Source organism: Lonchura striata, chromosome 8, assembly GCF_046129695.1.
Source record: "Lonchura striata isolate bLonStr1 chromosome 8, bLonStr1.mat, whole genome shotgun sequence".
In the NCBI taxonomy this organism is placed as follows: domain Eukaryota; kingdom Metazoa; phylum Chordata; class Aves; order Passeriformes; family Estrildidae; genus Lonchura; species Lonchura striata.
The window spans coordinates 30637159-30665151 of NC_134610.1; the positions used below are offsets into that span (position 1 = coordinate 30637159).

General features: G+C 40.8%; 1 protein-coding gene across 4 annotated transcripts; it reads right to left on the reverse strand.

Moving 5' to 3' along the window:
* Nucleotides 1-307: 307 nt before the first annotated feature.
* MFSD6 (major facilitator superfamily domain containing 6) lies at nucleotides 308-27907 on the reverse strand. 4 transcript variants are annotated; one of them, XM_021531387.2, is made up of 8 exons: nucleotides 27798-27907; nucleotides 18163-19759; nucleotides 13098-13195; nucleotides 7485-7646; nucleotides 6822-6920; nucleotides 4785-5065; nucleotides 2717-2735; nucleotides 2391-2506 (listed from the first exon to the last, which is right to left on the reverse strand). In XM_021531387.2, exons 2-8 carry the CDS (start codon nucleotides 19704-19706, stop codon nucleotides 2496-2498), a joined length of 2214 nt encoding a protein of 737 aa, XP_021387062.1. In that variant the 5' UTR covers nucleotides 19707-19759; nucleotides 27798-27907; the 3' UTR covers nucleotides 2391-2495. The 4 variants fall into 4 exon arrangements, with proteins under 4 accessions (XP_021387060.1, XP_021387062.1, XP_021387061.1 ...); XM_021531386.2 differs by having other exon boundaries at nucleotides 2717-2768; XM_077785146.1 differs by having other exon boundaries at nucleotides 2453-2506; nucleotides 2717-2740.
* Nucleotides 27908-27993: the final 86 nt, after the last annotated feature.

Consider the following 27993-nt stretch of genomic DNA (forward strand, 5'->3'; position numbering starts at 1 on the left):
ATGTTACATTTTTCTCTGCTCCGTGGTGTTCACAGTGATGCCCAGCACTCTTCCATATTGACCAGTTTACAATGCATATTGGTTTGTGTCCTTTACATTCCCTGCACGCCACAGAAGGGAATTGGTGCCTACAGTCAGATTTTATTATCAAATGCTATTTTAACACAGTGCAAGAGTACTTCCCAAGCTCTTGGTTCAGCATCCTCCAGTGACTTTAGTAAAAGGTCATTATCACTGAATTATTTTCACTTCACTGCTGACACTAATATGAACAAATAAAATAAAAGTTCATGTTGATACTATTAAATATGTTATGGATATTTTATATTTCTTACCACAGTTTTTACAGTTTCACAAATATCAAAATCCAGGTGTACATGTCCATTTTGCAACATAGAATGACTATACAATTCCAAAAAGAGCAGGCATTTCAAATACACAATTCTGAAGTGTAAACACAGTGTACAAGCTCTTCACAATCCAGGTGCTATGCAGTAGCAGCTGAGGTAACACCATACAGCATGAACTCAACAAATGGTTGGTTAGCCTCAAGATGATTTTTAGCATCCTTCTGTCCTGTCACCTGTTCAGTCTTCAGTTCTCCTCCAGGTTATACAAACATAAAATAAATACATTTCTGATTTTAAAGGACACTTAGACAAGTCGTGAGGATTTATGTGAGTACAGTACATTAAGTTTAAGTGCAAAAAAAGTAACTAGTGGCTAGTCATTGATGTTTCTTTTTATTGTCTATGGTGTTGGTCCCAGGCACTGCCAGAACGTGGGTTGTTCTAAAAGCACAGCTAAAGCACAGCTATGGGACAGCCCTTCAGTCAAGCTAACAGATGTCATACTGTGCACCCCCTTCCCTGCTCAGCTGCTGCCACCTTCCTCTCCCTGACTCTGGGCTCCTGCTGGCCTTGCCTCTGGCCCAGCTTGGTCCCCCCAGCAGCACCTTCCCTAGGGAAGGCCTCGTACCTCACACACATCTCACTTCAGGAGGGCAGCTGAGCAGCGCTCCCTCAGTCCCAAGGGAGCAGAGTGCTCAGGATCTCCTGGGAACAAGCTGCTCATCTAAGAAAATAGACCAAAACACTATCCTGACTAAACCCCCCTGACTCTTCCCTGAGCCCAAGGATTCCCCTCCAGCAGCAATTTTCACTACGCACCAGCACGAGCTGGCTGCAGACAGTATTAAGAAGCATAACCAAACATAATCCAAAGTCCTCCAGTGTCTTGACATTGGGCAAAGTAACTTCCTAAACATGCTGCAATTGAGTTACATTTGCTTCCTCCTGAGAATCTCTCACTCTATTTGATTTCTGCATCTACTACTTTGCCCCTATAATCCTAAACATTTAAGATTTTTAGGCGATTCCTCCCTACCCCCCCACCTTCCCTAGGCACTTAAAGCTTACTGTTTTCTTAATAAATAACCATAATAACTACACTTCATTAAATAAACCCCTGTATAGATGATGAAATAAAAAACCCAAAAAGATCATTGATCAATCTCAGGCTGTGCAATCTGGGTCAAAGATTCTTGTCTCAGTATAACACCAAACCTAAAATTACCCAAATGCACACAACCTTATGCCCACCTGCAGGGCTGCAAGCACAGAGGGTAACTTCTTCAGAAGCTTTCCTCCAGCTTTTGTGTTGCACTAAAATGCCAGTTCAAAACCTCTGCAGAACTAAACTTCTATCTCAAACAACAGAACAATAGCTTCAAAAACATATTCTTTGAATATGCATGTGGTTTACTTAATCCATCACCATAATATTAAGATACGCTTTCTTAAGCTACTCTGTTTCTTAGAAATCTTTCCAGAGACAGTTTCATGACAGTCCTAGAATTATTAGATCTGGTATTTTCTTTAGATCTGTATTTTCTGATTCAAGGAAACTCAGTGTCTCTCTTAAAAAGTCTTTTAAATTTTATTTGGGAATAAATGTAAAGAAAAAAAAATTATCCCATCAAGTCAGACACACTGTGCCTCAACAAATGAGGAGTGAACTCCCTTTCTTCCACAGATGGCAAAGAAATTTCATAGCACTTGACTCAGCTTTAGCAAAGCAGCTGAGAATTCTTTCTACCATTACATCTGGCTACATCACTTCCCTCAAGAATCCGACCTTTTGGCTTCCCTGCTCATGTTGCTCTGTGTAGTCATATGAATATTCTTTATATAGTTAAAAAGCTTGCACTGCATCACATTATGATTGTTAAGATGAAGGAAGTCCTACTTTTGAGCTCCTACTCCAGCGTTTCCCAGGTGAGAAGCAGAATTCCATGCACTGGATTTGGAAAGATGAGAGCATCTCAGGGCCCTGCAGCAGCAGGCTGAGCATCATGATCCAACACCACGTGGTTGCCATCTGCTTGGGAATCTGATGGGGCTGTAGGTGTTGGTACAGAACAATTTCTGGACTGCTCAGAATCTGTTGGATTTTGGGGTTGTCTTGCTGAGCTGGCTGATGAAGCACTGCAATTCTCATTGGTTTTCTAAAAAGAGGGGAAAGATTGACAAAAGTCAACATAAATTCTCAGGACACTGTCCCCACTGGCAACCCCCAGATGCATTCAGGCACTGCTGGAACGTCACAAAGCATTGCTTTGAATGCTCAAAACATAGCAAGTCAAATGTAAAGCAGCAAAGCAAAAGTAGTACATTTAAAACCAGATTACACTAATAGCAAGCAGACAGCAGCTTACCTTCCATCTCTTTTCCTAACTGCACTTTCCCAAGAAGCATGCAAAAAACAAACTTGTGTTTCAAGGGGAATAAAACAATTAAGTGGACTTCAAAGTGTTTAGACAAGATAATTCTTTTGACAAAGCAAGTCTATAACTTTTTTTTGCCACACTTCTTAAATACAGCTTTTCACAGTTGATCCCACCCTCCCCAAGAAACTGCTCAGACTTTCTGACTGGCAGAATTTTTACTGTATTGATGGACAAATCAAACAAGCCTAATCAGGAAACATAAGAGAACCTTTAAACACAGTTACCAGGGCTGAAACAGCAAACCTCCACAATAACATATTTCATTAGAAGGTGATGCACTGCCTATGATTATTTGTTTTGTACTGAAGCATAGAGAATGAGGCCAGTAAGTCCCTTTGTTTGAAGGACTATGAGCAAGCAGAAGCAAAACTGACCAAAATCTTAATGAAATAGGAAGGAATAATTTTTGTCATTAAAAGAAGCTATTTAACAAACTCAGTAAGAGAGCTTGGCAGCCTTTTCCTAGTTTCAGTATTTTAGTATCACCAGCCTAAAATAAATGTCTGAGCACAAAACCTGAAATATTTTGAAGCAAGTTTGTCCTCTTGGAGCACTGAAACAGGGATGAGAAATTTTGGAGAATACACAATGAAGAAAATGATACAATTTTCTTGGTGCATTGAATTCTGGCACATTAACAAGTAATACTTTTGTATCAGCACTGTATTTTTTACAGGAATAAAAGAATAGTGAAGACAACATGTGCCACAGAGAACAGGCACGAAAGCCTTTCTGGCAATTCACACTGCTCAGGGAAGCAGCTGGGTTGTCTCCAGCAGTGTTGGACAAGTCACTCTCAGACACCACACACCTGCAAAACATTATTTTCTTGCCATGTTCATTGCCTGAGTTCTGGGTAACTTCTTTGCTCTGATTTAACAGAGGGAAGCTTACACTAACCAAGACCCTGAGGACATTTGCAATGAGAAACTAAGCGATTAGTCTGGATACATTACTTTGATCTCAGAGACCTTGTGATATCTTCAGCTCACATTCTTTGACTCTGGAAAGGTCAAAACCAAACAAAAACCCCAGCTAACCTAAAGCATGCCTATAACACATTTCCAAGAATAAAGTCAAGTAAGAAAGGCAGGAGGTTGTTGACCAGGTGAAATTCCTACACCCAGCTCTGCTGATTCACACTCACATCCCAAATTACCCATTTCTAAAGACAGCAATTGTGGAAAAAGCATTTCTGTGTTTACGCCCACTGGGTGCAAGAAGGAACCTCACCCACTCTGAACTTCAGACAGGTAAACACAGGGCTGAGACTGACCATGCTGTTCCAAACCCTGACAGCACCTCCCTACTTGGCTTAGCAGTATGCTCCAGCTCCAGTTGGATAGGCATGGCCAGAGCATTACAAGATCCAAGCCCATCCAACCACTGAGGCAGCTATTACAAGCTGCTCTGTGGGAAGACTGAACAGAAGGGTAATGATGCACAGTAAACACCAGCCACCAAATATTTTAAGTCCCAGGATGGCTCTTATCTGGTATAACTCTAGGTAAAAGAGATTAACTTCTTTTGAAAAGAAGGTTCTGTATCCAATCAGCAGCTGTCTGGCACACAGCAGCCATGTACATGTCTGACAGCATCATCTAAGGAGGTAAAACTAAATAAAAATAATTTTACAGTCTGTTAAGCAGCTGTGCATCTTCATGTTCGCAAAATGCATAACCTGCACATTCCAACTAATATGAAAAGAAACGTAAACTTAAAGGGAATCCAAGTATATCCAAGTCTGCAAAACAAGAGTCTCTTTCTGTGTCTCCTTCTACCATCTTCAGGAAGATACTACTTGCAAAGTTATTCCTGCTACATTATACATAGAAAACAACTCTATTTAATGCAGTATTTCAACTATTGTGTCACAAGTCCAGTTTTACTACAAGCTGACAGAAAATACCTACCAGGTACTAACAGATTTACAGAGCTATCAAGGTTTCAAGGCTGCTAAAATTACATAAGAACTTCCTGAACATTAGATGATTACCTGCAAAGGCTGATTCTCAGGAGCTGGGTTGGTTTTGGATAGTTTAACCATCTCTTTTATCTGGTAGACAGCATAAGCTAAGGTGACCCACGGAGAAGAACTGATGCCCCAGGCAGGCTTGTTCACATCCTCTTGCTCTTCTTGGTGTTTAGTTTTCTTTGGAGGGAGTCTGGGCTCAGTCCGAGGCATGATATCTTCCGACTGCTGTTGCACAAGGTCAATAGTTGCTATGGGAACAGGACTGGAAGGCACTGGAATCCTTTCTGCCAGCATTGTCTTTTCTGAAGTTTAAAAAAAAATTATCACTGGCATAGCCAACAAGCTTAGAAAAGAACAACCCTGAAGCAGACAATGAGCATGAAGTGTTTCTTGCTTTCACACTGTGGTTATCACTGCCCTGAAAGCAGAGCACTGGCTCGAGCCCCCAGGAGTCAGATGCAGCACAGTCTGGTTAGGGAAACGTGGCTGCTGTGCCACTGCACGGGGCTGAGGAGCATGAAAACCTCCAGCTGTGCCCAGCAAATAGCTCCGTGGAGTTATGCAGTTAGGGAGACAAGAATTAAGGATGGTGACACACTGGAAGACACAAAGTATCTGTCAAAGAGTTTCAGGTAAAGGAAGAAATCCTCCTAAGAGACCTTTACCTCTCAGGTCTTCCAATGAACTGTGATAGCTTTCTGTAACTATCTTGAAATGTCATCCATAAAATGACTGCCATGACCCAACCCCAATCTTGAAGAGCCGGAGTATTGATACAAAAATAATTAAACAGATTTTTAGTAACTGGGGGATATTTTCAGGAATAGTTATGCGCTCTCTGTAAAAAACACATTCTGTAAACTTTGAAAAAAATATTTTTTTCCAAAGAAAATATTTTACAGATTTAAAATGTATTTTTTTTAAATTATAAAATTATATTTGGTTTAAAACTCCTAGATAGTACTGGATATTTAAGTAAGGGCTGGATGATCTCAAAGAGTGAATAAATGAAGAGACTAATCCTGCTCACACTTGACCACATTCTTCATTTTACTCATCCAACTGGTCTGCTTGAAAGCAGCTTAATTACTGTCATGCTTTAAATTAACATACACACTGTTAAAATGGGTAGTGTGTATTAAATGAAAACCAAAGACAGAAACAAAGAGAATAAGATCACTATGAACAAACTGGCCTTTTGTAGATTCATGTGCAATTAACTGAATGCTGATGGGAAACTGAAGCAGCAAATAGCATTTTCACCTTTCCATTTTTTGCCATGATCATTTGAACACAGGTGAAGAAAATACTAGCAAAATACATACTTGAACACTTCAGTACAGGCAGCTTGATAACTAGTTAATTGCATATTCCAGCTAAAGAAAGCTAACTTTTGCTTCATACTCAAAGTTCATACTGTAAAGTATTTGGGTAAAAAGCAGCTCAAAAATTCGTGACTTTTCACAATTAGCCAGAGTTTTACTGTCTTTGTAAGAAATATATTAATGGTAAACCCCTAACTTTGCTCCAAGTATTTTGTTTCTGGTTAGCCTTTATATTGATAAAGATAGAGATTAAAAAGTTCAAGTTCCCCCAGAGAGAAGGTACCTCAGGTTTAAAAAAAAAATCTATAAAATGTGGTGTCCTCTAAAGTCACCTCTGCAATTTCTAGCAGGTGGCTTCGACTGGCAGAATATGAGAGCACAAAGTGGGACTGAGGTGACCTTAAAGAATTGATGCAACTGAAATGACTCACTACAGCTGTGAAGACTAACCTAAGGGATTCTCAGAACTGAGGGGACATACAGGCAGCAAAATATATCATGTTTTCCTTCTGTGGACACTCAAGAACTCAATGCTGCCCTTCTTGTAGCAGCAGCAGCATACCACTTTGATTTCTTCGTTGCTCAGGACAAAAACTTCCCACTTGAAAATGAACTGTTTTGTCAAAATCCAAGTTAAGACACCAAACATACAAAAGTAAAGCTGCAGGAGCAGCTGGAGATCTTTTTTTCACTACTTGTAATTCTATAGTGTCTCTATGACATGAACATTTACCTTCTTCTTCATCAGGAACCAACATCCACTGGATCAGTGCAAACAGAAGCAGAATCACTAAACAAGCCATCCCTATTCCTCTGAATGTGGCAGCAGGACCTGTAATGAGATTTTTTTTTTTCCTAAATTGAGAACCTCCTTACTTAATAAAATAAAATGAATCAGCATTATGTACTTCTTGGCTATATATTGCCGATGTAGACTCTTATTAGATTGTTTCATTACATTTTCCTCCCCCATCCCTTCTTCAACAGGCTTTGTAAAGGATTTTTAAGCAAGTAATTAGATTCTCATTTGTTCATCGAGAGGCTTTATAGTATCAAACTATTCTCTCACAAAGGATTCATTCATCTAACAGATGAGGTTAGGTATTCGACACAATAATGAAAATATCTGGGTGTAACATATGGACTCAATCTGGAACACTGACAGAAGAAAGCCATGAGAAATTTGGTCTGAATGCAGTGCTGACCTTGCTCTGATCAGGGGCCTGGACTGGAGATCTCAGGGCCCTTCCCAGCCCGAGAATTTCTATGATCCTGTATACAAAATGTACAACTCTTTAACGTATAAGTTTACCTACAGCATAAATAAGCTTAAAGCTGAAAGTTCAGTAAAACCAGAATAAATAAAATTAAAATTTTCAATATTACTTTTCCTTACCAAAGTAATTGACCAAAACCCCTCCAACCATGGCTCCGCATCCTCTGCCCAGCCCCAAGTGGAGTCCTTGCAGTATTCCCTGTGCCGACGTCCTCAGCTCCGGAGGCACGGCTGCGCTGAGGTACGAGATGCAGGCTGCCCAGATAGCTGCATGTGTGACACCTGCAGAGACCAGACATCGTCAGGAGCAGCAGGCACGGGGTGCCAACACAGCATCTGAACAACTGCAATCACCAGCTGGAGCACATGGAGAGAAAAACAACAAAAACCCTCCAGTGATAAATGTCTGGGAAGTACAAATCAGCTTTTGGTAATGTGATACTGACTACCAGGCCACAGAGAGACAGGACAACTCCTTCTCCACAGCCTGTCAAAAGCTCTTTCTGCCTCTAAGATGACCTCACTTCTCTTCTAAGGACACAGTCTTTAGGGAGACAAGTCTCTCTTCCAGATTTCTTGTGCCTTCGTAGTAACCCAAGGCCTTTGGAATACTGTCCCAATTTCACAAGCTGTAGGCAATTAAAGCATTGATGCCTCTCAGCAGTCTCCTTACCACCACAATGAAGGCAACACAAAGGTCATAAAATCCCAACGGTATCATAGATATCCATGCCATTTCAGAGGCAAGAATTAAACCCCTCCTACCCTTCTCACTCCCTGCAAAAACCCAGCACCTCCCAGCAAACTCTTTCTGAACTCAACACCAACACACTCTGAATTTAGGATGAAATAGTCCAGATGAGAACAGCACACAAGCTCCTCAGGGTAGGCCAAAGACATCACTTTCCATGGCTGCTCTTGGGAGGCAGAGTCAGTGTGCCTCCCTCCTGCTGTGGCTGCATCCTGCCCCGTGCCTGCTGAGCCTGCATCCTGTGTAGGCATTGCCACCACTTCACCCACCTCTGCAGCAGCCATCCTCAGTGCCATCAACTGCCCCACGGCAGCCCCAGTCTTCAGTGCCACCAACCATGGCCCAGTGACACCCCCAGTGCTCAGTGCCACCAACCACCCCCCAATGGCAGCCCCAGCCTCCAGCAGAGACTGAGCAAAGTGTCTATCCCAGCACAGGCCTGGCAGATTGGGGTTGGGAACACTTTTTGCTCCTGCAGCAGAACTAAGGGACAGCCCGCACATGACCCTCAGTGTGAGGCTGGCTGCAGGTGGAGCCCTTGCCTTGGAGCATCTGCCTGGGGGCCTGTGTGGAGTGGGGAAGAACAGGACAGGAAAAGGCAGGGTTGTGGAGATGTTATAAAAACAAAACAGTTTTGTAGTCCTTCACACATTAAATAAGCCTGAACTATTTTGCCACCCTCAGATTGAGTGGGAATTTTTTTTTCCTTATTTCAGAGGTATTAAAAATAGTCATCACAGTTTACCAATTCCTAAGCTCTATTGCCTCAGTTTTAAACAAATATTGGCACAACTGACGATTCCGTCAACATGTTTCTGTCCTCTACACTTGACTTAGTAACGAACAGTTGGACAATCAATAATGACTTAGGCATTTAGGCTGAACACTCTTAAGAGCAAGAAAATACATTTTCATAACATATGGAATAATGTGGGGTTTGCTTAGGTAAAATGAGAAATAGCACTATATGAAATTTATATAGTGCAGGTATACAGATGTTAGATGTCCACCAGGCTGTCCAGGTCAAATTTACTCAAAATCAAACCCAAAACTCCTCAAGCTTTGGGTATTTCACACACACACACACACACACATATATATATATATGTGTGTGTGTGTGTGTGTGTGTGTATGTATCTCTCTCTCAAGGTTTTGGTATTAGTACATCACTGCATTGAAAAACAAAAAGCTTGCATTAAAATGAGTCTGTATTACCATACCAATTATAGTTAAAGGCTTTAAAACTCACAGATTTTCTATGCAAAAAGCTTAAGAGTTTTGAAAGTCTCTGAGTCTCTACTTTTTTTAATGCAGATCCATGGATGCATTGCAAATAGCAACCAAGAGCTGTCCCAAAAACAAAGCAGAGCTAATTTAAAATAGGTAAAGTGGTTTTGGTTTAGAAATTACATCAATTAACATAAAACATGCAGTTTTATTAGCTGTTAGGAGCAAGTCAATTCCTAAAGCCAGGCAAATAAAAAACACATCAGAAATTATTTGAACTGGGTTTGAACAAAAGGCCATAACTTAACCAACAGGCTCTTGGATGCTTTCATCTTTAGCAGTGAAAGCCCCAGTAGAACACAGTGTTCTCAGTTTCTCTGAAAACAAATCCATACCTTTAAATCAGCTCATTACACTTGCCTTTAAAGGCACAGCCTTTTTATTTTAGTATGTGTACATTATTAATGTGATTTTTATTGTAATTATCTATACAACAATAATTATTTGAAACAGTTTTTACCACAACTTACACAAGAAGTCTGGTCTGGATTACTGTTACTGCTAACCACAATTATTTTTAAAAGAAGTTGCTCACTATATATATTGTGACATTATTTGCTAAAACCACTAACCACCATTTCATCATCTGCACAACAGTTCTAACAAGTGCAGCAATCCTAGAGTGATGCTTGTAATTTTAGTGAATTCAGGATAATTTATACATAAACTGTGAGCTGAAGATTTGGGGATCCAAATTTATTTCAAGAGAAATATGTATTATAATTATTGTCAGCCAAAGGCCAAACTCTTTCTTCTCTAGACATAACTGTGTTGCTGGAACATCAGTAGGAGTCACTTAGAATAGTACTTGTTTTGGAGTTTGCTGAGTAACTGCCAAGTGAAAACAGCTCATTTTCAGGTTAACAAGATAGTTTTGTAATTTAGAAAAAATTTCCAATGCAAATTGGTGAGCTAGCATAGCTGTTATCAGAGGATCTGGATCAGTGCCCTGGAACAATAAATTGCAGCTAACTAGCATAGCAAAACTTAATCTGCTAAGTGCCAAATGAACAAGATTGCTTGTGTGCAATATATGTAGATATGTATGCTTTGCAAGGATGTCTTGAAATCTTCAGTTATTACAGACTCAGCCTTGGCTCTTATTTTCATACATTGCCTGTGCAAGTCAATACAGCATAGTGGTTGAAAACTTTGCATTGAGAAGTGAGTTTAAATCTCCTCGTTTACTACTTTGAGAGTACAATGCAATGAGAGCTGTCCTCATCCCATCTACAAACAGCAGCTGGAACACAGCATGGTTCTTATTACAATCAATAGATGCAGTCTGCAGAGTCATCTTCCAGAAAGGTTTCCATGCCCTTCGGCAACAGCATATGGGGATAATCCTGCTTGTTTAGCAGAAACATATTCAACAGAAAAATAATTTGTTTATAGAAGTCAATGTAAAGTTTTTTTAGCCTTAAAACCCCTTGAGCTGATGGAACTGGAGTTTACATAGAATATGACAGCTTCTTGGAAAAAAAGTTCTGCACAATCAAGAGCAAGGACTTCACCAAGGGGTTTCAAAGACCTGTCAACTTGATGGCCCACCTGGTTCCCACATGTTGTACACAATCTACTCCTTTTTTGGTTTTCAATACTTCTAATCCTTACATAGAGAAAACAGCTAGAACTCTTGTTTCCCTGTCAACAAGCTCACTTAAAAATAAGAGCTTCCACCTCACCAAATTTCATTAAGGTATGACTTCTTACTGCCACTGACAATAAGTGGTTATGTAGGAGGGAAAGCAGAGCCCAAAGAAACAGGACTTGGAACTGCTGCAGAAAAAAAAACAACTCTAGAAAATATGAAAACTGGTAAGAGCAGGAAGGAAATGAATAAAGGAGGCGGGGAGAAGTCAGAAGTACTTCTAAAAGATAACCTTGAACCCCACATTTGGCAACACTGAATAAGATGACTGGAATCCTTTAAATGCAGAGGCGGTGGTTAGACACACACAGGGCACTCATGGACATCAGGCAGCAACAAATGACATCTGATGGAGCTGGAAAGAGCACACAGAACACAGAGACCTGGGGGGCTGGGTGGGGGAGCTGTGCGTGGGTTTGGTTTGGGTTTAGCTCTCTCATTTGCTGACTATAAATAACTGCAAATAGCCAGATTAACCAAAGGAGCCCATGATTCAGCAGTGGCTAAATACGGTAACATGTGGCAGATACATTTATGACAAAGTATTATTTTGAAGGTCCTTAATTTTTTCTTCAAATCTCAATTACTCAGGATTTGTGTACTGTATACTCTTCCTGTATGTAAAGGCAAATCTATGTATTGTGCAATACATATTGAAACTTCAGCAGAATAAAAACCACATTCAAAGTACAAGAAACTTCTATAAGCCATGACTTACAGGATTCTTCCAGGCACAAACTTATAGCTGTGTAGGTGATACCATAAGGGTTTTTTCCTATATTTTGTTATGGGATAGCTTTAAAACAGGATTGCCTAAAAGGCAACATCCGAAGCTTTGTGTTCATAATATTTTTTCCTAGATGTTTGAGCAAGTGAGAATAACACATACTCATTCTTCAGGTTCCTTCTAGAATGTTCCTATATTAACACTGGTATGAACAATTCAATAGTTGTGGTTTGGGGGATTTTTAATAACAAAATTCAGAAGCTTGCTGTTGTGGCAATTACAATATGATAAATTGGTTTTGTTAGCTTGGAACGTTAAGGAGCCAGGACATGGATCTCTCTGTGTGTATGTAGAGATCCAAACAGTGCTTTCTAATGGCATTTTGCAACTCAAAGTCTACCTTACAAAGACTTCTGTAAATGCAATAGAAAAAGTTAATTTAAATTCAAGTTATGCTGCACATAGAATAAAACTTCTAAGTACAATCTGTGGGAAAAAGTCTAAATATTATTATATAAAACAAACAAACAAAAAGATGGCTTTAAAGAGATGGTAAAAAATTGTATTCTTCAGATATTGAAGAAATAGAAAGTAAAACAATTCCACTTTTTCATGGATTTGAGAAGTGGTACCCACCATAATGTAACAAAAAGAGGTCATAAAAACTAAGCTAGAACACTTTAACAGTGCAATGAAGATCTTACAGACTTCTACAACAGGATTTGAAAACAGGACTCAAGTTACTAGTCAACAGACCACACCTCTGTCCTTGTAAGTAAGTTTGTGAAAGGCCATCTCTCAAAGAAGTTCTCTTAGCATTGAGAAAGCTGTTGAGAGAATTTCTGCTCTAGCTATTAAAACAAAAAAAATCTATAATCTAAAAGTACTGATGGAACTGACAAGTTTTAACAGAGATAGAATGACCCAGACTGTGTTTGGAGGTTTTTTACAGCATCCTTTCAAGGACTGCAACCTCTGGCATTTAATGAAGTTCGCATTTTATCACCAAACAGGATTTGCAGTAGGTGTGTACCCTTGTAGCTCATGCTTCTGTCTCTTTGTTTATTTAAAGGGTGTGTTGGTCTCACACAGTTCTGTTTGAATAAACAGAGAACTGTGCACAATCAAATGCACACCCACCCTTTTGACGTCAAGCATTTCCCAGGATAAACACTAATGCTTTATGTGTTTATGAACCTGCATTGTCTGGGGTATTTGTGATCAAAAATTAGAGAAATACCAGTTTTTTTACTTAATCATAGCTGACTTCAAAACAAGATAAATGGAAGCACCTGATTTTGTTCTGGGAGCTCTTACCTTGAAGCACTTCCATCGGAAGAACAGTCCAGGCATTTTCCAGATACGAGATGTAGATGTATCGTGCTGTGTTACAGGCAAGGCCAATATAAAGCACTCTAAAGGAAATAAAGAAAGGAGAAGTCAGGACAGTCTGCACTTTCTCTTATGTTATAATACAGCTTACTGATTTAGAAGTTATTTGCATGCTAGTCTAAAGCATTTGCTCAACACAAAATATATCCTTAAAGTCCTACACCCAAACGTAAGCTCTCCTCTTGCCTATTCAACAGTCAAAATCCTAATGCTAAAAAAAAAAAATCAAAGAGATAGCAAATCAACTGGGATTTTAATTGCGCTCTGTAGTTCTATGCCACACTCTAAACGGGATTGTTCAGAGAGAGAATTTCTGAGTGCATTCAACATCCTTTCCAAACAACCTGCTTTTCTAATCATCCAGAGATTCATTATGCTATTTCAATGAAAGCCTGGAGCAGGTTTGTATTAAAGGAATTAATTTTAACCCAATTAATACAAGTTTATAGTCCCAGTATCTGCAAACTGCTCAGAACTACTCTAAAACACATCCCACAGAAGCAATATGGTTTATAACAACATGCCTCAGGATAAAACTTAGCCATCCTGTTGAAAAGCAGCAGATGCTGCATCTCAGAATTTAGAGGAAAAAAAAAAAAAAGCTCTTACAACAGCTTTTAAACAATGAAATACAAAGACTATTTGTGAAGTGCATTTCCCACTGCACATTTAACCTGATGACTCTTCCCTTCCATTTTTTAGATTTAGCATAGCTTCCCTCTGGGGTGCTCATTCATCCAGCTATCTTCCTCTTATTTTTAGATGGATCTTGGCAAACAAAGGCTTAATTGAAAACATGTTTACAGCTTGAGAAAGGGTGCTATTGCAACCTTTAAAGATTTTTTTCAGGGACAAGGCTAATTTATTGTCCAAATAGGGCTTGTTGTTTGAACCCTGGTTTGGCATAAGTGAAATAAATGTAGTTGATAATTAAGGTGAAGCACTGACCTTGTGAAAGGGCTCTTTATTCTTTGTGCTGCTTTTTAAGCTAGTTTTTCTACAAATGCACACCAATAATTAATTAAATGGTACAGAGCCACTGGAAAATCTAGACAATCACAAAACCACAGCATCTTGTCAACATTTGTGATCTCCACATACATAAGCTGACAGTGAAAAATCCAGTACCAGAATTTTTATCATGTCAGTGATATCAAAAAAGGCCTGAGTCTTTCATAACAACATGAATTTACTTTCAACAAGTAGGGCGAGCTGGCAGGAAGTTGCCCCCCTCAGTCATAGATGAAATCAAGCAGTGCTGCATCCAGATACATGTGAGGTCCATGAATAGCTGGTTTAAGCTGCCTTCAGGCAACACAAGCCCAAGCATTCAAGGAGGAAAACATGGGAAGCCATAAAAAAGTTCACTGTTATACAATAATGAGAACAAACTTGTTCTTTTTGTTGTGAATCTTAAATTTAATCTCATCCTTTAATTAATGCCTTCTGTTCCAAACAAATAACTTGGTTCCTTTCATAGCCACAGCTTAATGTAGTTCTTATGTACAACCACATTTCTGAAATGTATTAGGATGCATCAGCCTCAAAAGTAACCAAACTCACAAGGTCTGCAGGCTCCTGTCTTCATTCCCCTACTAGAAAGGCCCAGGCTGATGCATACGCTCTGGAATACAAAGGAATGGCTTCACCATGTACCTTTATTTTTCCTCAGCAGCAGTACAGATGCACCTCTCTGTTTAGGATGAGTTCTAGCCAGCTTAATTTCACTTTTGTCTAGCAAAAACTTTGTTCACAAAGAACTGTCTTCCTATCTCAGCTGTTCCCTAGCACAGCCAGACCAGAGATGTGACTCCTGCTGCTTCAGAGCTCTTCCATCATCACTAACCACTCACCTGCCTGTGTTTTTCCAACATGTTACATTTGCAGAAAGATTTGGATTTGGAGTTTAAGAGCAGCAATTTAGTCAGGTTCTACCTCTTAATTTGTTAGAATATATGTACAGAGTTTTAGGTAAATTACAGTTTGTGACAATTTCTATAAATATAGTTTTGGAGGGGTACATCACACAAAAACTTCTGTGTATTTACAGAGTCTTTTCAAAAATGCATTTATAATTATCACTTAGGCTCCTTATCAGACATAAATGGAAAATGTAAACAGATGCTCCTTATGAGCCTTATATGCAGCACCCACAGAGACACCATACTCAATTCACAGGTTAAACATTTAAAGCACTGAATCTATATTTGTGACAAGGAGCTGAAGCTGTTTACAGTCATGACTACCAGTCTCTGCTTCCCATAAAAACTCACATGCTGGAACTGTGGTCAGACAAACACATTCTAGCTTAACCTCAAGTAGGAAGTTATTTTCAGAGCTTAACATCATCTTCTTAAGTGACTAGCAGTTTTGAGTGCTTCTACACCAGGTGGGGCCTTAATATTTCATAACCAGTTTTGTACACCTTTTTTGTCATAGTATCATGGAATGGTTTGGGTTGGAAGGGACCATAAAGATCATCTAGTCCCAACCCCTCTGCCATAGGCAGAGATACCATTCATTAGGCCAGGCTGTTCAAAGCCCCATCCAGCCTGGTCTTGAACACTTCCAGGGATGGGGCAGCCACAGCTTCTCTGGGCACCCTGTGCCAGAGCCTCACCACCCTCACAGGGACGAATTTCTTCCCAATATCCTCTCAAAGAAACACTAGAAGCACACATGCACTGCACAAATGTATGAAAAGTAGAGCTTATGAAGTTAGAAATTGGGCATTTTTATCAGCAGGTATTTAATATGGTCATGCATAAAACATTTGGACAATAATTTGAGTATTAGTTTTAAAAATTTGTAAAAACCTAAGAGGTTTCAAACTGTTGGAAGGAGTTTATATGCCACCACATACAATGGTAGAAACAGAAAGATTTTTAAGACTTGAAGTGGGAAACTGAGCTTCTGTCTGATAAGGTATAAAGCCTGATTTCTTGCAGTTCTACAGAGGACATTCAATAGCATTCTTTCCTGCTACTGTGACAATGCATGCAATTCTGGTACTCATGCCTGTCTTCAAACACTCAGCACAGAAAGAAAAATTGAATTATAAGTATTCAAATACTGCAGAAAGAATGTATACATCTAGAAATCCAACAACAGAAGAAAGGAATTTTGAGCTATTAAAAAATAGATAAAATATCAACACCAAACACTTCTGGATAAGGATATGGACTTGGAGGCTATTGGAATTTTATTCCTAATAGGAAAATTATTATCTGCACTACTAGGCAGCAGACAACACATATACAGAACTGTCAAAGAAGATGAGCTGTGAACTCCTATCCATACTTCTTTGGAGAAGAAAAAAAAAGAAGCTTGCTTCCTCTCAAACACAAAAAGTTCAAAAGTACAAGGCAGCAGGCAACCAGGAGGAGTCATCTCAAACGACAATGACTAAACACAAATAAGCATTAGATAACACTAAAATATGACTAATGTACATTTCTCAGGTGTAGTATGCAGAATGGTGTTTTATAGCAAATAGGGACTAGTGTTTAAACAATTTAATCTTGATCCAATCTTGGCTTCACAGGCTTAGCCGTGCCAAAAAAAAAAAAAAAAGGGAGATAATCCCATATATCATCCTTCTTTTCACTGACCAATGCTCCCATCCCTTCTATTTCATCTTATTCACAATCCTACCACTTTTATGGTTTTCATTCTTCAGTTGAAGTCTAAGCCTGAATTTTGTACTATAATATACAATGAAAGAGCATACCCAAGCTATCTTTAGTTATGAAGACTGTGATCTGTTCTCACCACTCCTCCATCATCATATCCTTCCTCCAGGCTTTGCATATAAGATGTCATTTTCTCTTCTAATTATTGTCAAATTCAGAGATTAAGACTGATTCTAAGTAAAGAGATCCTCCTCAGTTTCAAGTAAGAAAGAACTCCATCTCTCAAATTATTGTGCTAAACATCTGAAACATTTTTAGTAGAGGGCAAATGAATAAAAATATTTATCCCAATAAAAGCAAAACAAAGAGCAAAACCTTAGAACAGAATACACAAAAATAACAGTGCAAACAGCTTAAAAATACATCTCAATGATTGTATGATTATAAACTGGGCATTTGGAAAGACATGATACTAACAACACACAACTCTGAACTTAGATGCACAGAATACCTGAGTAAATATTAAAAAAAACACCTTTGCAGCTTCATTAACTCAGATTTTCCCCATCTTTCCTCCCCTGTGCTTTTTCTAAAGAGTAGTAGAGGGATTTAGAATATGTGGCTATTAAGTCAGTTTAGTGAATTGACTGGAAACCAATGTTCACTAATATGCTGGAAGCAGTCGCTTTCACTTACACAAGGCAAAAACAACAGGACAAGCCCTGCAGCCATCTCACTTCATAGCTGACACACGCTGCTGCAACTCAAGGAGGAGAGCAAGTCCTAGTAAGTGACACTGCCAGGCTGCAGCCTCATTCTGCCAACACCCAGAGTCTGATTACGAGGCCATGTACACAGGAGGTGCTCACCTCATTTCCTCAGCTCAGCTTCTCCCCTCTCAGCCTGCAGCTGACACCTTTCCAGGCTACTGTGGAGGCCACAAACTGCCCTGCAAGGGGAACTAGGCTAAAGCAGGAGGTTTGCAGAATGCTGCTACTCACATGAAAAAAACTGAAAAACTAATGCTACTTGTATGGCAAAACAGACAACCCATGAGTGGGTGGCAATCTGTAAAGATCTCTAACAAAGTGATGCATCAGGGAACAAGGGTATCTTCTGGAACCATCTGCAAAAGGTTATGGTGCTAGGCATATAGCACATACTAACATAAAGCTCAAATGCAAAGCAAGCATTTCAGAGCATTTTCAACTCTTAAAATAACAAAAAAATCCATCATGTGAGCCATGTAACTGAGGAATTTAAAAAACAATTAGCTTGAGTTTCACTTTGTAGCACAAGGGCTGAGCCTGAGAGTCACCATTTTTTGTACAGCTCTTTAATGATTGCTGCCATCTTACCTGATGTGACCAACCAATTCAATGAGTTTGTGGCTGAAGAAGTAGGCAGTCAGCTCAGACACATGACTGAGCACAGAACAAACTCCAAAGAGAGTGGTGGTGCCATTCAGGTCTTCCAAGTGCCAGTACAGAAAGGTGAACACAAAGCCATAGCCAAACCCCATGAACCAGGCCACAAAGAGCACGGAGCCATATTGGATACTGCACAGCAGTTTAATTAGGTCCCAAAAACTGAAAGACTGTGACTGACTCATACTGGTAGGAGTGTTATCTGAAGATTCATTGGAGGCATTTCTGTCCACCTGTGAGATCTCTACCTCTTTTCTCTTATTTTCATCTTGCTTGAAGTGCGCATAGTGAAATCGAAACTGGGTGGCCACAATTAACGCCATTGTCATGAGGACGCCAAAAACTATGAAAACGATCCTGTAGTTCTTGTACTCTGGAGCTTTACATCCTTGACCTTCAATGGCAACTTCTGTGTGAGTGTAGTCAATGCCAATTCCCACAGAGAGCATGGCCAGGCCCCAGCCCAGAGACCCCCACATACGCTGCAATCCATAGCGGTCCCTGTGTTTGCCGAGGTACTGCAGAGTTATGGTATCCACAATGGTAACAGAGGAAGCACTGAAAAATTCTCCTATTATGACAACCAGCAGAATGAGTAGAAAGATGGCCTCTACTTCTTGTTGATCATAAACGAGCACAGCTTGGTCAGAAGGCATTGGCTTTGTGCTGATGGAAGCTGGAGTGGTGCTCAGAGTTGTGTTCCCTAGTGAGGCTGGGATAGTGGTGGGGCTTTGCAAAATCAAATGGGTACTGTTTTCCAAGGTAAAATCCTCATCCTTGCTCTGTGTAGGTACCAGGAATGTTATTTCGGGATTATGTGTCCCTGTTGTTTCCAAAGTGACTGGACTAGAAGTGACCAGGTCTCTTCTCCCACGAACTTTCGGGGACGCAGCACTCACTGTGGTTAGTGGAGAAGACATTGAGGTGTTTTGCAGAATTGTTGTTAAAAGGCTGCTTGCATTGGTGGGATGTGCAGGGGGAAGGCCCTTTGGTACACATCTTAAGGTGGCTGGTCTCACAAATCCAATGCCCAGATTGAACAAAACCCAGCATAAAAGCGAAAACAGGAGGACAATCTTGCCTTTCTTGAAGCGATCTGCCACCACTCCCCAGAAGGGAGCACTGCAAAACTCAATAAAGTATCTGATGCCCACCAGAAGTCCACTCTGGCTGGGTGTCATACCCAGCTGCTTGTAGTACACGGGCAGCAAGGGGTAGAGAGAGCCATACGCAGAATAGAAGAAAAAATAAAAGACCTTTGAGATCAGAAGATCGTTGTTTATTTTGACACAGTGCTTTTCTAACCAATCCAGCTCTTCATCTGGGGCAGTGGTTGTCTCTGTCGAAGGGGATTCATTACTGGGGGGCAAGTCTTGATCCTTGGAAATGCCATTGAAAGGATCAGCAAGCACATATTTTCTCTTCTGCTCTTCTTCATCGTCAGTTAGAATGGCCACCTTATCATCAGCTGCCATGGTTTACCATAAGCATCCAATAACTGGTGGACTCTCAAGGAACTAGGATTACCCTGTGAACAAATAAAACATAAGGTGGTTAAGGTACCACAGGGGAGCAGACCTACAATGCCAGCTATCAAGGACAAAGACAGCTTCTTTCTTGTAAGTAACATGCCTGAGCAATAAATGCAGTATTCAGGGTGGGGAAGACCATTTGTCTAGACTAGTGGGACATGGTAGCATCAATAAAAATGTGTTTTATGACCAATTCTGTGAAGTTCTCCCAACATCAGCTTTTGCATTGTGCAATAAAACATCTTTCATGTTTAGGAGAGAAAATAACATATATTCAGAGTTACTGTGGTAATTAAGTGCTAGAATTTGCAAGTCTCTTCTTTCAAGTAGGCTTTTCTCCCCCAAGGCTAACTGCTTTATTTCCAGTATTCCTTCCTATGCCAAAGGATAGTCATGATTTTGTAATTAAGCAATGCAGCCACACATATCAGGGTTATTTTGATCACTAAAACAAATTATTATCTAAAGCCTAACGATGGACTTCAAAATTCTCATCAGTCTCCTCTCAAAACACATTTTTCTAAGCACTCCACAACTGCAGCAGAAATTGAGGGGAGACTTGAGCTTCTATGGTGAATGGGAAGAGGTGGGAATTAGGATGAGGCTTTAAGACCAAAATTAGAATAACAATCTCAAAGACATCAAAGACCAGAGAGCAAAGAAACATAAACAGGCCCTATAAAGGTATCTTCAAGTCAAATTCTGAAATTGAAAAGAGGTGGACTGGGAGGTAACAGCACTGCAGCTGCCTGCACTTATCTTCTGCAGAAGTGCATACAAAATTGATAAGCAAGACTAAAAAATAAACACTCCTTTAACTTTGAGTGACCAACCAGCTTTCACATTTAAAAACAACCCATTCCAATAAACTAGCCTAGCTAAGAAGTGTCTTTTTCAAAGAATAAAAACCAGCTCTGCCAGCAGGCTATCAGTTCCAAATAATTATTAAAAACTGGTTTTGCTCTATTGGTATCTTTAAATTTAACCTAGTAAGATTAGCTCATGTTCACTGTGAGAAAATTAAACATTGTATATATTTTGGTTTTGTAATCCTTTGCTGTTTGGATTAGTATTATTATTACAGAGGAACTTTTTCAAAGACTGTATTTGAAAGAACAAGAAGAACCTGAAATTTCTTGAAGAGCACTCCAGTTATGATCTTGACCTGCTCAAGGTATTTGGACAGGGTGATCCTACTGAGTTCCTTCCAACTCAGGGTATTATATCATTCTATGATAAGTATATTTTTGCAGTTCTGTACTTTATTCCAAGTAGAAGAGGACAGTGAAATAAGCCTTTCATTACTCATCTGAAAGCACAATATCATCCCCTTAGAATTAGTCATGCAACAGTATATTCAGTGCCTTTAAATTAATTACTTATAATTCATCATTATTTAATACTGACAATGGATTTGGAATTGATTATTTAATACTGACAAAGGCTAATAAGAGAGTAGAGACTAGCATTCACTAGTATTTAAATTAATTGTTCCCTATTGATTCAACATATATGTAACAGCTGACAACAAGCCATGGATATTTCTAAAAACAACAGTTCATGAGAATAATCTAAACCTTACACAGTTCAGTGAAAGACATGTCTAAAAATACCATCATTAAAATCCCAAACACTCATAAGGTTTGTCTGCGTTTTTCACTTTTAAATGTCATTTATATGGGATACTATTTACAAGGATCCCTGGTTTCATTTAGGGAGAAAAGGCTACATACAAATCTTGGAACCTTAAATATTCATGTATTCAAGGTCAGAAGTAAATGAATATATGTATATGCCAGCATATACACAGAGATTGAAGTTTTTTCCTCCAGTTTCTTCAGAGACAATCCAATTAAATTTTTTAAAAACTGTCAAAAGATTAGAGAGTCCTGATTAAGTTGTAAGAACAGTCAAATGTGAAAGCACATTTTCTTGCTCTTACCTGTTAGCATCAAAAGCCACATGAACCAAAACCCAACAGCTGACTAGTGAGCTCCTGCAATCTTCGTTTCAGCTAACCACACCCACCTGACAGGTGGAAGAACTGTGGGGTTTTTGCTCATTTCTACATCCATAAAACAAGCCCGTCTAATGAGTAAATTAGATCAGTCATCATCTGTGCTCTTATTTTCTTTATGCCTTGCCTTTCTTTGACAACAAAGTCTCCAGATCTTGTACAGGGCCCCACTTATGTCAAGGGGATGTAACAGAGCTTTCAGTATATGCTCATCTGTTTACAGCAACTTGCTTGCTTGCTGCATCAGAGCTTTACAGCATTTACTTCTGAAGAATAGATTTCCTGTTCTCCAGACATGACAAGACAGAACTCACATTTTAACCATGTGGATATTTTAGGACAACTTCTTTGTAACTATGGCTTGAAATCATCCTCATTTAAACAAGTTTATTCCTGTATACGACATCTGAACCATCTGGTTTCATATAAATAATACTGAAGGCTTTTAGAGCAATTAGTATTAATTTTGTTTCTCTTTTGTCTTGAAGTGGAATTTCAATTTCATATGTTGTATGAATAGTGAGCGCATAACAAATTATGATACTGTTAATCTTTAAACACTTCAGTTGCTGCCTATTCTTCCCTCCTCCATAATTTTTATCAGCCTCAGCATCCATCTTCTAACACCCTGCAATTGCATAATCTGAAAGATTCACTCCTGCTATTCTGACTAGAACATCCTGGGTTAGAACTCTATGAAAAGTGTATTTCATAGTAATTTCAGTAAATATTTTCCCACACTAAGAGCTTCATTGAATGTTATTAATAATACAGAATATACTCTTCAGAAATATAACAGCGTCAAGAGTGGTAGGCACCATATGGCATTCTTTATTGTTTTGATCTAGTTTGTTTAGGAGTCAGGTTTTTGAAAGTCATATTAAGCAACGTTTTAAATTCTAAAAATAAGTGACTGAAAACAAGAAAATGAACAGAGTAGTATTGTTACTGAAAAAAAAAAATATCCAATACCTTGAACCTATGGGGCTTTCCTTCTGCTGACAAAAACCCTGTGCCAGTCAGGGATCAAACATGCAGCAAACCAGACAGATGGAAAAACCAATATACTTCTCAGTGATAAAAGACTAGTTATCTATTGGTTATTTTAACCATTGCCTTCAAACACTGTATCTTTACTTTGCAAATACTTATCTAATGCACAAGACAATAGGAGGACAGAAGACAAGCACAACTGGCAAGTTTAAAAGGAGCAACGAAGAACAGGAGTAAGGAAGAAAGGTTAAGAGAGTTAACAGATGGACTTCAGAGTGAATATAAATTTTAGCTTATTTGAAGAGAACACAAGATTCTGCTGGAGGCCTGATGAATGTAATCAGCTCTGCCAGGACAAATGAGATCAGAGAGGCTGCAGAGTTGTACCATCACTCTAAAAACAGTAATAATGCTTTGGAGGTGTTACCCCCAAAGTTAGGGTTCAGAAACACACAAGAAAGCCCTAAGATGTAGATTTTAAAGAACTCCTCCAAGAATCCTGACAAAGCCCTGCAATGGGAAAGGGAAGAGGCGTAGCAAGGGCACAGCAGAGCAGCACATGTGTATCACAAGACAGTACTTTGGTCCACCAACTAACAAACGAGCTTTTATCTTGACAGAGGTTTACATCTCCAAACCACTACAGAACCCAGAACTGGGAACCAAGCCATTGTTTCCTCACCATCCCATCACCCCACAAGGCTACAGTGGGAAAAGAGCTCATTGAGACCCGAAGTGCTGATTTCCCCCAGCCCATGATCCCACTGTGCCGGGCTGGGAGCGCACATCCCTCGCTCGCAGCTGCAGCTCTCTCACACTGGGGGTTATTCTGTGACATCATGCGTTCTCTGAACCTCTTTATGCACAAGTGCATGTGCTTCTCCTCGGATATAAAGAATGTACTTGTTAACCACAAGGCCCTTCTCCCTTCAACATTTGCACAGATAGGATTCTGTTTTATCTAAGTAGAGACTATTACTTTTTTTCTGAGCTTTCTGATACAGATTGCTGTCACCTGCTTTAATATCTACTCCTATAGCAAGTCAAAATTCACTTTCAAGCCCTTACATCTAAAATATGTTTTTAATCCAGTCATCCCCTGCAAACAAATATATCTTCCCTGCAGACTTGCACCTTTGAGCAACTACCCTGGGAATGGAGGAAGAATTATTTGTCCCAAGAAATAAAGTGATGACAGTGCAATGGTCATTTTAAGGACTGTAATGAGCCTTTTTGGCAGGTAGGTAGAAAGAGGGTATTCTACATTTAGTTAAGTATCTTCTTGGCATTCTTGCTTTTATTTCTTAAATCGATCCTCATTTAGTCTATCTCTCCTAATAATTAACAGGATTTCAAGATCAGAAAGGATAAAAAGCTAATCTACTCAAGACAACCTGACATTACAAGAACAAAAACAAAGAAAACAAAAGAAACAAAGAAAAATAATAATACAGTATACTAAGAACTCAGTTCTCCCCTTGGTATCACTCTTCCCAAAACTTTGGGAGAAAAAAAACCACCTTGCTTTGAAGTGTATCTCAAAAAAAAAAGAAAAAAAAAAAAAAAAAGTCAATCAAGAGATCAGCCTTGGCAGCAAATCCCTAAACCTCTCAGGGAAAATACCATGGTACTTACAGAACCAGGCAATGAAACTTCATTTGCAGACCAACAGAAATTTAGATTTGAGGTGAAAGTGTAGTGTAGTTCTAAAATAAAGTTTAATTCAGCATCAATATTCTATTCACTAGGTTTTGTGAATTAAATTATAATTAAGACTCACAAAGCAGAGACTCAAAATCTGGGTTTGGATGTATGTGAATGTTAAAAGGCAAACCACCAAAAAGACCCGTGACAGTCTGTGAGAACCCAGTGTAAATGATCAAGAAAGCCTTAACCCATTAAATACCTACCAAAATGACCCACTGTAGAAGGTTTCTATTTATACAGTCTCAGAGAACATACTCAGAACAGGAATGATCAATTAATCTCTCAAACAACATGCAACTGTAGGAACAGAGCAGGCCAGCTTGCTGTTTGCATTGTGCAGATAAATCAAAGCCAGCCAGAACAGCATCACATTTTAGTTGACCCCTTCCAGCCTTTCACTGACTAGATAACTTACTTTGTAGCACATATGTTAAACTCCACATGAAGCTTTCATGCAAACATTTTAAAATTTGTTAACAGAAAAAATATTTCTTCAAAACACTTTAAGTCACTAAGTATTGTTTGATCAAGAGCAGGTCTGCTAGAGAAGGAGACTTGAAAACTACGGCTCACCTCAGTCATCCCCCAGCTGGTCAAATCAAACTGCCCTGAGCACATCCATCACACAGTTCATGCACACCACCTCCTCCTCAGCCCCCCCACCCCATCGATCCAAGCTCCAAAAGTTTTGGAACAAAGACTTGCTGCTACATAGCTGTGCAGCAGCTCCAGAAGGAAGCCCTGCATCCAGCAGGCCTACAAGGCACTGCTGCAATAGCCATAAATAATAGACCATGTTTTCCATTTTCAAGCAAGTTTCACCCCTAAGGAGCAGCCTGGTGCTGTCACCTGCATCCACGCCAAAAAGGAGGAGAATGTTATGCAAACAACTTACGTCATGACAGAGAAATGCCTAGACTTCATTCACTCTTGCATCACCAAGAGTTCCCAAACCTCTCCCAGATAAGCCAACCTCCAGGAGGAGCCCTTGGATGGGCTGTTCCCTGCCAAGCCACGCAGAACAACTTCCACAAGTTGCTCCACCTGCCCCACATCATCCCCTGCTCTCTAAAGGTAAGCAGTTCCTCCTGTGAGGCCCCAGCATGAACACCTGACTCTGAATTTATAAAATCAGAAATAAGTCACATAGAGTGAATTAACTTGGTGCTGGGAAATGCACTTGTTTCAACTGCAAAGCAAGACACAAGCATTGAAACATTAACCAACATAATTAGGGTTTCCATGAAAGTGAAACCACCTTGTTCTACAGCACTTCAAACTGCTTTATTTTGTGTTACTGATATGCACTTATTTAATGTGTTGGGCTATAGGCTTTTCTGGTTCTTCAATATGGATATAAAAACTCTATGCACCGACACATTTAGTCAATTAGATTGGGAGATAACAGTACATCTGAAATATGTCAAGATCAGGTTTATAATAGCTTTAATGCACTTAAGATAGGTCTGAAGTTGCTACAATAGTGCTAGTATTAACATTAAAGAACACTATGAATCCTCACCTATTAAAGAAAAATCATTAAACTCACATCTTAAGACTCCTGCATTCCAATCTTGTTTTCCATTTAATAGATGCACATTAAGGTGTCCAAGTAGACTCTATTTGTTAAAGAACTTGTTTTTAGTTGGTATCAGCCTCCAGTTTTTTTAAACCAGTTTTCCAGTTGTCAACTGCCTCCAAGGTTTACACTTGATGAATTAAAGTGTGCTTTCAGCTGCAAACCAGGCAAGGCCCCCGCACACTCCAGGAGCACAGTGCTGCCAGCGCTGGGGAGGGACACGGGCACCCAGCAAGCCTGGCAGCAGCAGCAGCCCCAGTCTGCTGCAGGACAGCAAGAGCTCCCTGGCCATTCCAGCCTCTGGGACCAACTGCCACATCTGCAGATAGATCACGACAGCGGTGCACAATTTCTCACACTGCTATATAAACTTGGGCCCATTGTACTGTAGCTGAAGATTAAGACGGATTTTAGGCTGCATTCAAGCTGTGCCCTCGTACCAGCTACATTACTGATAAATCACAGCTTCCTCCCATTAGCTCGTCATATCACCAGCTTCTACTCTCATATTTTCACTCCACCTGTTTGATTTTTTTAAAGCCTTCTTGCAAGTTTTACTGGATTTATGACTAGTACCACAAATACTACCCTTAAAGGGATGATTGTTTTGTCCTATTCCTTGGAGGGGGGGAGGGGGTGTCTTCAGAGAATGCAAACAACAAAATACAGGTCACCTTTGTCCACTATTTCTACCCAGTGAAACAGAAAACACACACAAAATAACCAAGCTAGAAAACTAGCATTTTGTAATCTTTTTCCTGGGACATTACCAACTAGTGGACAACAAGACCTAATATATCTCAGTAATGTAATAATGTTTGGAGAAGTTTTTACTGAAATACATCAGTACTAAGTTTATTCAGCTGTTCTCTTCTGCGCTAGTTTATCCAACCAAGTTTATCACTCCTCAACACTGCACTTTTTCATTAACACAACATTTAAAAAGACTCTGCTGCTAAAACTTTAGTGCTGCTGAACAGACACGGATTTTAAACTCCATCTAACTTAGAACATCGCAGGCATCCGTAGCAGCTATGGCACCTTCAGCGCTGACTTCCTAAATAAGTATCTGTTCCTACGCTTGTTCCAATAAACAGAGGAGCAACAGACAACGCGCTGACTAAACCCCATGGTATTTTAAGGATGCAAGGGCTCTGGATCCGAGTGACAGCCACACGTAACGCCACGCCTGGATGCTGGCGGCAAGGAGGAGTGCGGGGATGGCTGTGCAGGAGCTCCCGCGGGACACGGCCCGGCCAGCGGCCACCTCCGGGACTACGACTCTGTCACCGGGGAGGGCAGGGGGTATTACATGGCTCGGCCGCAGCACGCTTCAGCCGAGATGCTGAGCTTCAGGAGAAGCGGGCCGGCACGCACCACAGCGGCCGCCAAGGCTGACACCGGCGGTCACTCCGGGGAGGCGCAGCTGACCGGCCCCGGCGCGGCAGCAAACGCCGCTGGGGAAAAGCTGCGGCGCGGGCCCACGGGCAGCATCCCGGGCGGCTGCGGGGACGAGGCCCGCCGCCCCGGCGGAAGGCGCTGGAGCCCTGCCGGGGCAGATACCGGGGGGAACGGCCTCCCCAGCCCGGCTCACAGCGGCTCGGTGCGCCACAGCCGGCCCCGGCCGCCCCGCGGAGCCGGTCCCCGCGGAGCGCGGGCAGGGAGGCGGCGGCGCCCCGCCGGGCGGCCCCGGCTGCCGGCCCGGCCCCCCGCGCACCGCGGGGCCGCGCTGACTCACCTCGCCCGGGGGCGGCTCCGGGGGGGCGCTCGGCCGGGAGCATCGCAGCCCCTTCCCTGCCGCCGCGGCTGCTGCGGGCGGCGGCTCCGCGCACCTCCCGCCCCCCCGGCCGGGCCGCGCCGCCGCCGCCGCGCAGGGGCGCTGCGGGGAGGGACGGAGCCGCCCCCCGCCCCGCCGCGGGGGGGCCGCCGCAGCC

Coding starts and splice junctions, on each gene's coding strand:
- MFSD6 (XM_021531385.3), bottom strand. CDS start 19,706: ATGGCAGCTGATGATAAGGTGGCCATTCTAACTGACGATGAAGAAGAG. Junction 5,066..6,821: donor GGTTCCTGATGAAGAAGAAG/GTAAATGTTCAT, acceptor TTTAAACTTCAG/AAAAGACAATGCTGGCAGAA. Junction 2,507..4,784: donor CTGAGAATCAGCCTTTGCAG/GTAATCATCTAA, acceptor CCCTCTTTTTAG/AAAACCAATGAGAATTGCAG.